At 56.6% G+C, this 13,519-nt stretch overlaps 1 protein-coding gene across 1 annotated transcript in view; it reads right to left on the bottom strand.

The window, feature by feature from the left end:
• CELSR2 (cadherin EGF LAG seven-pass G-type receptor 2) overlaps positions 1-3,729 on the bottom strand; it is a 24,851-nt gene extending 21,122 nt beyond the window's left edge. The window contains exon 1 of the mRNA XM_007449326.1: positions 380-3,729. Within this exon, the coding sequence (XP_007449388.1) occupies positions 380-3,674 (3,295 nt within the window). The 5' untranslated portion in view covers positions 3,675-3,729. The remainder of the gene's footprint in view (positions 1-379) is intronic.
• Between the last annotated feature and the right edge of the window lie 9,790 nt (positions 3,730-13,519).

Below are 13,519 nucleotides of genomic sequence, written 5' to 3' on the forward strand. Positions count from 1 at the left end.
AACCGCCGGCTCGCCTCTCCTGGCCACGGTCCTCTCCATCCCTCCCCCAGTTCTCCCGGACCCCAGTCCTCCACGCGCCTTTTTTCACAATTCTTGGCAGCCGTCACCAGGGCAGCCTCACAACACTTCCCCCACCACGTCACAGGCTGGTAGGCAGGGGGCGGCCAACCGAAGCAGCCAGGTCTTGCAGCCTGGGGCAGCGGGCAGGGCCAGCACAGCTGCCAGGATTTCTGGGGCTCCTTCCCAAGCTGCTTCTCACCCCTCAACTGCCGGGCCAGTACCGGGGACAGAGGCGGGTCAGCAGTTCTGCCTTGAATAGCTCTCCAGGCCCTCCCCCACAGGCCACCCCCATCCCCATGTCACCTAGGCCCTTCCTTACCTGACACCAGCACGCTCATGATGGCCTCCAGAGGTCGGTTGTTGTCCAGTGCCCGACTCAGCCTCAGCTCGCCCGTGGACGCGTTGAGCAGGACCAGGCTGAGTTCGTTTCCCCGCTCGAAGCTGTAAGTCAGGCTGTCGGAGATGTCAGGGTCGTGGGCAGGCACCCGGCCGATGGCACCCCCGGGGAAGCTGCTCGAGCGGTTGGTGACATAGTTGTTGAAAAGGATCTCAAAGTTGCCCAGCACCGGTGGGTTGTCATTGCGGTCAAGCAGGCGGACGTGCACTGTAGCCCGGCTCACCAGGGGAGCCGACGTGGCCTGGATGACCAGGATGTATTCAGGCCGGTCCTCATAGTCCAAGTCCACCAGAGCGGTCAGCTCCCCAGAGAAGATGTCCAGCTGGAAGACCTCAGGGATGTTGCCCTCCACGATCTGGTACATGATCTGGGCATTAGTGCCTTCGTCAGGGTCCGTGGCTGTGACGCGGGCCACAGCCAGCCCAATGGGGCTGTTCTCTTCAACAAACACATCAAACTCATCCTGCTCAAAAACAGGTGGATTGTCGTTCACATCCAACACAGTGACCGTCACGTCCATGGGCGTGCGAGCTGGAGGCATCCCCTTGTCCACTGCATATGCCCGCAAGGCGTACTGGGCCACATTTTCACGATCCAGCCTCCGCAGTGTTCGCACAATGCCTGACGTGGACTCTACGATAAAGTCACCATCTCCATCATCGCCTCCTTGGAAGGTGTAGAAGACCCTGCCGTTAAGGCCAGAATCACGGTCAGTGGCTGAGATCTGCAGGACACTGGTGAAGGGGGGCACATCCTCATAGACACTGCCCTGGTAGGAGTCCCGCAAAAACTGAGGGGCATTGTCATTCACGTCATTCACCAGGATCTCCAGGTAGGTGGTGTCAGACTTCTGGGGAATGCCGTTGTCCCGGGCAGTGATAGCCAGGGTGTAGGACACCTGGTCCTCATAATCCAGCTCGGCCTGGGTGGTGACAGCACCTGTATCTGCATCGATGCGGAACTGGGGGATGCTGTCCTCCATAAAGTAGGTGATGCGGGCATTCTCACCTGTGTCCTCATCTGTGGCACTGATCAGCACCACCGTGGTGCCTGCTGGCCGGTCCTCGTTAATATTCACGGTGTAGTGAGAGCTCTGAAATACGGGACGATGGGTGTTAGCGTCGGTGACGTTCACCACCACTTGTGCTGTGTCCTGTCGTGTGCCATCGGAGGCAGTAACAGCCAGCACGTACTGCCGCTCCAGTTTGTAGTCCAGCGGCAGGGCGAGGGACACCAGCCCGCCCCCACTCTGGCTGGTGATGGAGAAGCGGTTTCGGGTGTTGCCGCTGGTGATCTGGTAGGTGATGACACTGTGGGCATCACGGTCCACGGCCGACACCGTCACCACACTAGTGCCCACGGCCGCATCCTCATTGAGCCGCACCGTGTACTCTGGTTGGGTAAAGGTCGGGTTATTGTCATTGACATCCAGGATGGTCACGCTGACACTGGCCGAGGCAGTGAGTGCTGGGGTGCCATGGTCGCGGGCTTCTACTCCAAAGCTGTAGAAATCAACCTCTTCCCGGTCCAGCTCAGCAGCCACGGAGATCCAGCCTGTGCCATTGTTGATGGTGAAGGGGAAGTCATGCCCGACCCCCGCAAGGCGGTATTCCAGGCGGGCATTGTCACCAGCATCAGCATCGATGGCCTGGACATGGAGAACCAGGTAGCCTAAGGGGACACTCTCCAGGACAGTAGCCTGGAAGGGGGTGCTGACGAAGATGGGAGCATTGTCATTGATATCCAGGACCTGCACTGTCACCAAGCCGGAGACGTTGGAGAGAGGGGGGCGGCCGCCATCCTGTGCTCGAACCCGTAGGGTGTATTCCTTGGTCGTCTCATAGTCAAGAGGGCTCACCACATCCAGAGCCCCAGTCTGAGCATCTAAGTAAAACTGTCCCCGAGCGTTGCCACTCATGATGCTGTAATGCACCAGGGCATTGCTGCCCTTGTCTCTATCTGAGGCTGTGACCCGGAGTACCGGAGCTCCTGGGGTCACATCCTCCCGCACCTGGACCACATAGCGCTTCTCGCTGAACTGGGGGGCATTGTCATTATCATCCTCCACAGACAGGAAAACAGCAGCTGTGGCACTCCGTGGACCGGGGTCCCGACCCTGATCACTTGCTTCCACTGTCAACTGGTAGGATTCCACCTCTTCCCGATCCACAGGGCCACGGGTTCGGATTACTCCAGAGCGAGGGTCAATCTCAAAGACTTCAGAGGGGCTGCCCCCAGGCCCCTCCAGCAGGCGGTACAGAATATTGGCATTGGGAGGGGCGTCACCATCTGTGGCTCTGACAGTGAGCACCTCATAGCCCACCTCCAGGTTCTCCCTGAGGCTCTCCTTGTACTCCTGCTGCTCAAAAACAGGGTCGTGATCATTGGTATCAGTCACCAAGATGGTGAGCGTGGCCAGGGCACTGCGTCGGGGCATGCCGTGATCCTGCGCTGTGACTCTGAAGACGTGGGTGCTCTTGGTCTCACGATCCAGCTCCTCGGCTGTGGTTACTGCACCAGTGATTGGGTCCAGGGAGAAGAAATGGTTGGAGCGGCTATCGAAGAGGGCATCCATAGTGTACTCAAGCCGACCTGCCTCACCCTCATCTGGGTCGATGGCCCGCAGAGATGCCACAGGGGTACCTGCTGGCTGGTTCTCGGGCACTGTGGCCTGGTAGCTGGGGGGCTGAAACTGGGGGGCTGTATTCACATTCCTCTTCCGACGTCCACCCATGGAAGCTTCTGCTGAGCTTTCCCCTGTCCTGAACCCTGGGGTCTGCACCAGCTTACAGGACTGGCATCTCAGCCGTGGGGCCTTTAAGCACAGGTGCTCACGGGGCAGGGCAAGCTTGCCCTGTGGGGAAAGGTGGCCTCCAATGCCCAGAAGACGACAGCTCCAGGGGCAGCCTTCGGGCGCTGGCGGCAAGGGGATGTGGGCCCCGGATTCTGGACACCAGACCCTCAGACCATCGTGGTGGGGCACCAGATGGCCAGTCAGTTCTGTCCCCGCATCCCTGCAGCGGCTGGTGTAGAGCCAGAGGTTCGAGGATGAGGCTGGACAGAGCCAGCCCGCGGGAGCGCAGGCCCCCGAGGAACCGCGTCCCCCAGGCCCCAGGGAACGACAGGGCCCCACCTGGTCTCCCAGTAGTGGCGGCAGCAGCAGCAGTAGCAGCGGCAGCGGTGTTGGAAGTGGGGCGCGGGCCGCCGGGCTCCGCATCTCTCCCTCTTCCCGGCCGGCCGGGTCAACGGCGGCGGCGGCGGCTCCTCCTCCCGCTCCTGCCCGCCCCGCCGCGCCTCATGCCCAGGCCAGGGCGCCAGTCCCCGGGGGCCTGCTCCTTGATGCCTCACCGGAGCCCCGGCTCCCACCGTTCCCTGAGCCGGGCCCGCGCCCCGGTCACACCGACCACCACGGGCTGGCGCCGCGCCTCCACTGGCACACCCGGCTCTCGCCACCTGCGCCCGCGGACCCCGCGCGCCCTTGGCCCTGCCGGCCCCCAGATCCTCGGAGTGCTCCTCGCTCCCGCGGGATAGCCCACCTGCTCCCGCGGAGCTGCGCACCCGGACCCCGGCCCGGCCCCGGCCGCCCCCGACGGCCCCGCGCCGCCCGCTCGTGCCCCGCGTCCCCGCCGCTGCTGCTGCTGCTGCTGTCGCCGCGGCCCCGGGCCCAGCCCCACGCTCCCTCGCCTCCCAGGCGGGCGGGCGAGCTCTGCAGAGCGGCGGCAGCGGCAGCGGCGGCGGCGGCGGCGGCGGCGGCGGCGGCGGCGGCGGCGGCGGCGGCGGCGGCGGCGGCGGCAGCAGCTGCGGCGGCTCATTACCATGAGGGGGCCCCCCCCAGCCGCACCGAAGGAGGTGGGCCCCACCCAGCGCCGTCCTCCGCACCAGTGCTGTAGAATTCAAGCAGTCCAGACCCCCTTCCCCCACCCCAATCCCACCCCAGGCCTGACCCTGGGCCGATGCCAGATTCCTACAACAGTCTAGAGAGGAATTAACAATCAGAAGCCAGACAGCAAATGATAATAATGGTGGCAGTACCCTAAGTATGTTTAGAGGTTTTCAAAACCTTCTGAAGGGCTCTCGGAGGCCAAGTGCCCACCTCACGCCACCCAACAAGGCTGGCTGCTGCTGGCTGCTGATAGGAGCCCTTGCTGCTGTCCCCTCCACAGGTCTGGGTCAGATTGAGCTAAAACGGCCCTGTTCGATAGTATAAAGCCTCCCCCATATGCCAGAGAGACACCCCACTTCCCTGCAAACACACAGTGAGGTCCTGAGCCCACACCTCCCCAGACCCCTCAGCAAAGTTGTGATCTAATCAGTCTGCCCCTTTGGGGTCCAGCTGCAGAATACAGCGCAGAATGACCTCAGCCTCAGCTTGGATGCCACCTGGGCTTTTCAGGGGGAGGTAAGCTGGGAATGTCAGAGCAAAAGTCAGCTGGTATAAACATGCTAATATTAGCTGGTTCTGAGGTCCAGAGAGGGTTGAAACTTGTACAGGGTCACAAGGCTGGATAGGGATGGAGCCAAGTTTTAACTCAGGCTTCCTGGGTCCTAGACCAGTGATTCTCACTGCCCCATAGGGCCTCTTGTCTGGAGACATGACCTCTTGCCCCCTCCCTCCTTCTCCATCAACGTCCAGCTGCCACTCCCCTCCTTCCACCCACAGCTTTGTGACAGCAAACAGCCCTGCCCAGTGCATGGGGCTCTGGAGCCTCTTCACAGAGCAGGCCTTCAGACTGGACCTGCCACTTGAAGGGGTGTGGGAGATTCCGGGGCTCCTGGAGGAGGTCAAGGCATGGAAGCTGGACCTTGAAGAAGAGCCAGGCAAGGGAGGTGGAGGATGATTCAAAGGGACCTCCCTCTCATACCCCAGCCAGGGGCCCAGGGCCAACTGTGTGAGCAGCGAGGGGCTGGGACTGGTGGTCTGAGAGCTGGCCTGTGGAGGAAGCCCACCACCCTCCAGCTGTGTGACCTTGGTCAAATGCTTGTGCCTCAATTTCCTTTTGTAAAATGAGGGGATCGAATAAGCTCAATAATTTCAAAAATTAATTTAACAGTAGAATCCTTTTTTCACTGAAGTCTAAAGTAGAAGCCCAGAATATAAAGCCGACAGAGTAGTGCTGCTGGGTTGAAGTGGGCGTCAGGTCTGGCCACATCCCCACTGCTCCCCAAGGAGCACACCTCTGGGACGCCTGTGGAGCTTGAGGGTCTGGAGGACCCCAGGTTGAAAAGCATGGGGCCAGATGCTCTCTTCCAACACGGCACTCTGGTCACAGCAGTGTCACTCTCAGTGGGTCACAGCAGGAGAGCTGTGAATCCCCTCTCAGAGGCCCCAGCCCAGGGAACTTCCGTGTGACCACAGAGTGATGCCAAGAATGAGAAATCTGCTTTCTTCTTTCTCCCCGGGGAAAAGGAAAGGAGATGAGCTTTGGCGACAGCAAGAGGGATTCGGGTTAGACTAGACTCCTGGCAATGGTAGTGGAAGGGATGAGGAGAAGGAAGTGGGCGGGGGACCCACGACTCAGGGAAGTGCCCTCTTCTCTGACTGAAGATGAACAAGGCCAAGGGCAGCTCCAGACAGAAGGATGGCTTAAGTGCCCTCCACGGGGCTCTGCCTCTCCAGACTCCCTTTGACTCTGTGGTTTGGGAGGATCTAGGGGCTGCATAGGCATTTTGCTCTTCACCTAATAGCCATGTGGCGTGGAGAATGCTCGGAAATTATACCATCTGTTAATTATCCTTTGAATTGGGGTTGGGTAATGAGACTCATTTCTGCTGAAGGCCCAAGCCAACGCATGCAGAACTGCAGCCCTCCATTCATCTCTCTCCCTTTGTACTAAAATAAGCTTGCTGGGTAGGAGAGCGCAGCAGCCTTGGCTGGAGAACTTGATTCTGGAGCCTAGAGCGGAGGCAGCACGGCTGTGGGAAGCCCCTTTCCCTGCGAAGGGCCTTTCTGCCCAAGGACAGACAGGCTGGGGATACAAGGAACCCCTCCCTTCATCTCCAGGCACGTTTGGCAGATAGTCCTTCATGGTCTCCCTGCCCTGCCCCCAAGGGGCACAGGACAGAACTGCCACCCCAGCCCACTCTCCCCTGCTCAGCCGCTTCTCCCTACCAAAAGCAGGACGGTAACTTCCAGGTCTTCTATGCATCACGGTGTCTCAAACTAGGGCTTGTCTTGGTGGTGTCCTCCTTGACCCCTAGGGGAAGGCCTGCCTATTTCATGGAACTTTCCAGCTTAAGGAACCTTTAGATCTCCCTCCCACATGGGAGAAAACCAAGGTGCAGCAAGATCCTGGAGTCTGTTCAAATGGAACTTACTGCTCTTCTAGTCCAAACCTCGGGAGGGAAAGTGACCTGTGGGGAGAGCCCAGGCTGTCCTCCAGTTCCAATGGGACTTCCTCACCCATGCTGCCTCCTGAGGGTCCCCCAGGTCTACGGAAAATACACACATGCATAAGATGTGGCTCTCAACTGAACAAGGTAGTGTGGGTGAAGTGCTCCAGGAGCCGCTGAGATAGAAAAGGCTAAAGGAATTCAGAGGAGGGAGCAGTGAAGGTTGAGGAAATCTCAGTCTGCCTCTTGGAGGAGGTAGGACTTGGGTTGCCTCTTGAAGAATCAGGAACTGCATTCCTGGCCAGATGAATTCATCAGCAAACTCCTTTAACCTACAGGTAAAGGGTTTTCTCCAAGGTTACACAGCTAGTAAATGGCAGACCTGGGATTGGAACCCAGGCAATCTGGCTCCAGATTAAGCTCCAGATTATCTGGCTCCAGATAAACTATGAATGAGTGAAATGTGAGTGTCACCGAAGCCAAGATTGGGGTGGATGTGGGAATTCCCTGGCCATCCAGTGGTTAGGACTCGGTGCTTTCACTACCAGGGCCAGGTTCAATGCCTGGTCGGGGAACTAAGATCCCGAAAGCCGCATGGCATGGCCAAAAAAAAAAAAGAAAAAATACTGGGGCGGGTGTGTTGTGGCCCAGCACACTGAAGGGCCAGACAGGGCCAGACTGGGAAGAACCAGGTGATTTCTGTCATGGGTAGAACCTTGTAAGCTGAAATTCTGGGACCAATGGACTGCTTGGAAGGAGAGGTGTGGAGGGAGGCTGCTGGTGGCAGAGGTCGAGGTGACCTTTGGTGGGTGGGTGGGGCAGTTTCTCTGACAGGAGAGAGGTGGGGAGAGGCCCCGGCTGCCGATAAAGGACCACAGGCCAGCAGCCACGGTGTGTGTGTGTGGGAGGGGGGGGCAGGACCTGCGTGTTCTCCTGTCCACACTTGCCTGCTTGCCCATCTGCTGCCCTGCACTTTTCTTCACAGTGCGTGTTTCTCAGCCCCCATCTCCATGCCTGGCACAGAGCGGGTGCTCAACCAGAGTTGCAGGGATTCTTCATGAGGTTGCTTCCCCTCCAAACCAGTCACCATTCAGCCGCCTAAGTAATCTTTTAAACTTTTTAAATTAATAAACATTTTTTAGATTGAAAACACTCTCCCTCAATTTTTTTAAAAATTTATTTATTTTTCCTGTGTTGGGTCTTTGTTTCTGTGCGAGGGCTTTCTCTAGTTGTGGCAAGCGGGGGCTCCCCCAATTTTTTATTTTAGAAAATGTCTAGCATTCAGAAAAATTGCCAGAATGGTACAACGTATCCCCCGGATACTCTCCACTCAGATTCAATAATCGTCAGCACTATGCTTTCTCTCAGTGTTTGGAGAACAAAGCGCAAGCGAGGTGCAAACATCATGGGGCTTCCACCCTCGCCCCCTCAGTGTGCAGTGCCTGAGTCAGAGCCATAGGGGACCGCTGCCACACCCAGGAACTCGAGTGATGATTCCGGTGTCATCTTATGTCCGGCCTGATACAAATTCCGTCTTGTCCCTCAAAGGTCTTTGATGGCTGTACTTTTAAACCAGAAGTTTATGCATTACATTTGGCCACATGTCGCTTTAGTTTCCTTCCTTCTTTTCTTCCTTCCTTGCTACCTTCCTTCCTTCTTTCTTTTCTGTGATATTGACTGTTTGAAAAGTCCAGGCTAGTTCTCTTGTTGAATGTGCCACATTCTGGATTTTTCCGATTAGAGGACTCCTCCTGGTGTCCTTTGGCGAGTAGTACTGTGAAGTATGAATCTGAGCATATCGCTCTCTTCCTAATAACCCTGCACCGGGCTTTCTGATTGTGCCTTGAATAAAAGCCAACTTCATAGGGGTCCACAAAGCCCTGGATGGCGTGGCCCAGCCCCTTCTTACTCCTTCCCCTTCACTCTGCTCTGGGCACCCTGCCTTCCTTCCAGCTGCTGAATGTGGCAGTCTTAAATATCCCCTCCTTTATGGCACATATTGAAGTTTGTTATTACAGAAAGTATTTATTTGTTAATTTACTTGGTTAACATCTGTCTTACCCACTAGCTGTAAGTTCCAGGAGCAGGGAGAACACGTTTGCCTTAAATACCTAGTTAGTACCTAGCATGGCACCTGATACGTAGCATGCACTCAGTAAATTCTAGTCAAGTGGATGGATGGGTGGATGGATGGATGGATGAAGTGACTAATGGCATAGAGGAGTGACCAGGTGGTCCCTTCATTCCTTGAACCACCATCTGGGAGGCCAGTTGGGTCTGTAGGGTTCTCTTTGGGCGGCCCTGAACTCATTCACATTAATCACCAAACTGTATTCCCAATGCCAGCTGCAGCCAGGAGTTGTAAGCCTGATGTCCCAGCCAAGTTAGACAGATTTTCTTTGGGACTCAAAAGGTGGCATTGGATACCTTAACCCATGATAGCTTCAGCCCGCGATGCTGGCACTGTTTGCGGAGGGTGGCTCAATAGGCCCAAGCATTCCATACAGATGCACAGTCCATCTAAGATCCAGTTGAGATCATTTTTGGCTCCTAAGCACAGAGGGGAAGAGATGGAGCCTGAGGTTGAGCTGCGAGGAGCAAACCCCAAAGCAACATCTGTAATAACTTAGTTAAGTTTATCAGAGCAGGCCGAGGAGAGAGTCCTGTCCAGCCCTAGCCATGCTCCAGGCACCGGACTAGGTGTGAGAGGGACACAAATGAACAAGACTCCAGCTCTGGCCTCAAGGAGCAACCAGTCTAACGTGGACAGAGACAAATGCTGTGGTAGGGCCGTATTCATTAATATCTCTGTGTGAGGGTGGGAGAAGTTAGAGGAGGCATTGTAAAGGAGGCGACATTTGAATCACCTTGAAGGGGAAGGAGGAATTCCAGGGACAGGGAGGAGGAGAGGCACTGGGGTAGAGGGAACAGCGCGAGCAGATAAGGAGGGGGCATTGCATGGTCAGTGCTGGGAGAGGTGAGTAGTCCCCTGGGGCTGAAGCAGGGCTCACGGTAGGGAAAAGAAGAGCAGAAGAGACAGCTAATCTGAAATGTGGCCACAGTTTGATGAATCCGGATCTGGCTGAGAAGTCTGGACTTTACTTCCTAGGTTGAGGGAGCCAGCTGAAGCGTTTTGGTGGGGGTGGGGGTGAGGGCATGACGTGGCTGTACCCTCGGCCACAGCGGGGAGGCTGCACCTGAAGGAGGGGCTGGGGTCTGGCAGACACGAGGCAGTTGTAACAGTCCAGGAGGAGGGGAGTCTGTGCTGCAGCTGAGGACTAGGCTGCCAAGGGGCCAGATCCGGGTGATGAAGAGATTCAGTGGGACTGTGGGAGATCGGCTGCTGGGGAAGAGGAGGAGGTAGTCCAGGGTGACTCCCGGGTATTTGTTTTGGGTGCCTGAATACCCAGAGGAGGGTGGGAGCAGAGGATCAAATAGGGAGTTAGACTTTGGACTTACAGGTTTGGATCCTGGTGAAGATGCTCAGTGTGTGTTGGGGGTAAGTGGGCCAGAGCAGAGATGTGTGAATGAGAGATGATGGATTTGGGATGTAGAGCAGGAGAGCATACAGAGATAGAGCAGCCAGAGGCAAGAGCCCCAGGAATCCAGCATTTCGGGGCAAGCCCTGTCTCCTTATCCTGCCCACTTCTCTAGCCCCAACTCAACATCCCCCTCACCCTCTGCACTCCAGCTATTCAGGCTTTCTTCCTGCTCCCTCATGCTATTCCCTCAGTCTGGAACATTCTACCTTCCCTCTGAAGGGGTTGGGACTAGGAGGACCCGGAATGTTGATGACGTAGCAGAACCTACGAGTGTTCAGGGTTTCTTTTTCTTTGAGGAAAAGGAGCCAGTTGGGATCATAATTTGACAGCAGAGACTGGATGGCAGAAAGGCTGTTTTAAGATGGGGAAGTGTAAGTAGGTTGGTAGTTGAGGGGAATGGGTGGGGAGGGAAGGCATAGGAGAGGAAGAGGGAGGTTGAAAAGAGAGCTGGCTGAGGAACAGGGACTCAGGAATTCCCAAAGGCGGTGAGATCCAGGGCACAAGTACACAAGGCTGGTTTTGGAGAAAGAGTAAAAAAAAAGAATTTTTTTTTCCCCCCTGAGACAAGATGGAAGGAGAGAATGAATGCTATTTTAAATGGGAGCTCAATTCTTCCCTTTCTTTAGGGTTTAATAAAAACAAGGAAAAAGAAGTGTCCCTAAAGGGTCACACCATCTTATCAGTAATTTACACCTCAGTAAAAATAATTTTCCAGACCATTTCTGACAGCAGGCTTGTGTAGGGGGAGGGAAGCCCTGGTCCAAGGGAAGGACACTACCGCTCTCCAAAATGCAGGGCTCGCCAGCCAACCAATGAGAACAGCGCGAGAGAGGAACTTCCCCTCTAGAAAAAAGGGGTTTTCTCAGAATCTGAGGTTGCTGGGACCCCCCCCACCTCTGCCCGCAGGTCTGGGGACCCAGAAGTCGAGACTGGCAAGGTGGGCGTCCCGTCTCCTCCTTTCCGCAGACGGGGCGCCGCACTTGCTGGGGTTCTGCAACGAGAACCTGCCCGCCGCACGCCCGCCGCCGTTGCGGGGGAGGGGGCCTCTTAAAAGGGCAACGTCAGAGGCGGCTATGTCAGCACCATTAGGACCTCCCTCCTTGGAGATGCAGGGTGGCGCCCCCTTTTGTGTGTATCTGGGAGGAGCTCTGGGGGAACCCTTTGCTGAGAGCTGGGGGAGTGGAGCACGCCCCTCATCCTGGCACAGGCTCTGACTTGCAGCATATTTCTCCAGGGTCCGTCCCAGCTCTGCCTGTCAGACTCCTCCTGGGAGTGCAGCCAGGGCTGCCCCAGGCCCCCAGAGGGAGGTATGGCGAGAGGCGGCGTTCTCAGGACCCTGAGTAAACCGGAACCGCTTCAGGGAAGGAAAAGCAGGACGGGTAACACGGAAGGTGTCAGTTCCCAGGCGTGGTTTTCCCCATTGGCGGTACTCGGCTGATAACTAAACTTCCCAGCAGACTGTGAGTTCGGGCAGGCCCCTTGGTCCCATGTTGGGTCCCCACAGTTGCCTGGCTCTTTAGATATTTCTCTCTAGAAGTCGGCCTTCTAGTTGTCTCTCTCTTGCTAGAAAGGCCTAGTGGCTCCTCTCTCTTGCCTGAAGCACTCAGACCTGCATCTTGGTCCCTGAATTCCTGGGTGTGGGAACCAAGGGTTGGTAAGAGACCCAGGACTCTGACTCACTCCCTGGCGCCCGTGGGGGCTGTTTGCTGAGGTAACCTGGGCAACTGAGGTTGGAGATGGGGCAGGTCAAGGTGCCAGGGATGAGGGCATCAGCCATGGGTTGTGGAAGCAACTGCCAGGGTGGAGTCAAGGTTATCTGGGCCCATTCCAGGTACTCAGCTTCCAGGCCAGCCTGCCTATCCTAAACAAGGTTCACATCAGCCCCATCCCACTGCTCCAGGGAGGGAAGGAGCCTGGTTTTCAGCTCACTGGAGGAAGGCAAGCCACACCTTTCCCAATGTCAGGGAGTTCCTTGAGAGCAAGGACTGTGTCCCATTCTTTCTGTAACCCCTGCACCTAATCACACCTAGTGCTGGGCAAGCACTCACTAAATAAGTGCCTATGTGCATCTCCTGCTTGTGTGTTTTCCACCCACAGGGAGGGACCTCAGCCACGGGATCATCCTTTCCTTCACAATTACTATTTTTCTGTCTTGTGGCTTCAAGGAGGTAGAGACTTTCAGCTAACAGACTATTTGGTGCACACAGCAGCTATTTTCCAGGCCTCCACTCACTCCTTTTTACAAGCCAGCCCACACACTGACCAGCCACAGAGAAGGCTGGCATGGGGAGCTGGGCTGCCAGCAGCACAGGGCAGGAAGCTCTCTGGATAAACAAGCAGGAGTCCAGGTCCCAGGTGCAGCCAGGTCCAGAAAACTAGTCGGGTGAGAAGAAGGCGGGTCAGCCTGGGGTGGGGGTAGGGGGCGGGGGGTGCAGTGCAGGAGCCACGCCTGGGCCCCCAGGGGCTCAGAGCCCCAGCTCCTCCTCCTGCAGCGCTTTCAGGGCCAGAGAAAAGCAGTGCCTCCTGGTGGAAGGTCATGGGCGCCAGCAGCCAAGAGGGTAGGAGGGGGGAGCAGAGGAGGCAGCTGTAGTGACCGCTAAGGTTAGATGGGGGTGTGCGGGGCCACTTGAAAGTTTCTAATCCCAGAGCCCAATGAGCTTTTCAAACAGGAAAGAGCGGTGTGGTGGTGACCAAAACCAGCCTCCTGCTCACTGTGTAAACTGCCTTTCTTCAAACCAAATAGTTGAGGCTACAGGAATGTGAATCTCATCCTTCCAAGTATATGGGAGCAGCTTGCTCTTTTGTTCTTTGGCCCTGGCTTTGTTATCCCAGAGCTGGGGCACTGGCTAGAGTAGAGGCAGGCTGGAGAGCCTGCCTGGGGCAAAAGGGTCACTGTGGCCACCTTTTCCGGTGCCCCAGTTTTGACAGTAGCAAGATTCACAGGATCAGCCCAAGCTCCCAGTGGAAAACCAAGCACATGGCCTCTTTCCTGGGTGCTAAGCAAGCTCCAGCGGGCCTGGGGAGGTTGCTGCTTAGGGACTAAGGAAGACGAAATCAAGCTCCTAAGTTACAGGCCAGTTCAGAGTCCTGTTCTCATCCTTCCAAAGAAACACAGCGAGCATCAAGCCCTGCTGAGGAGTCAGGACTCCTGGCTTCCACCCGGCCGTGCTTTCTCATCTCCCTTACCCAC

The sequence above is a fragment of the Lipotes vexillifer genome, unplaced genomic scaffold (genome assembly GCF_000442215.2).
Source record: "Lipotes vexillifer unplaced genomic scaffold, Lipotes_vexillifer_v1.1 scaffold393, whole genome shotgun sequence".
NCBI classification, from domain to species: Eukaryota; Metazoa; Chordata; class Mammalia; order Artiodactyla; family Lipotidae; genus Lipotes; species Lipotes vexillifer.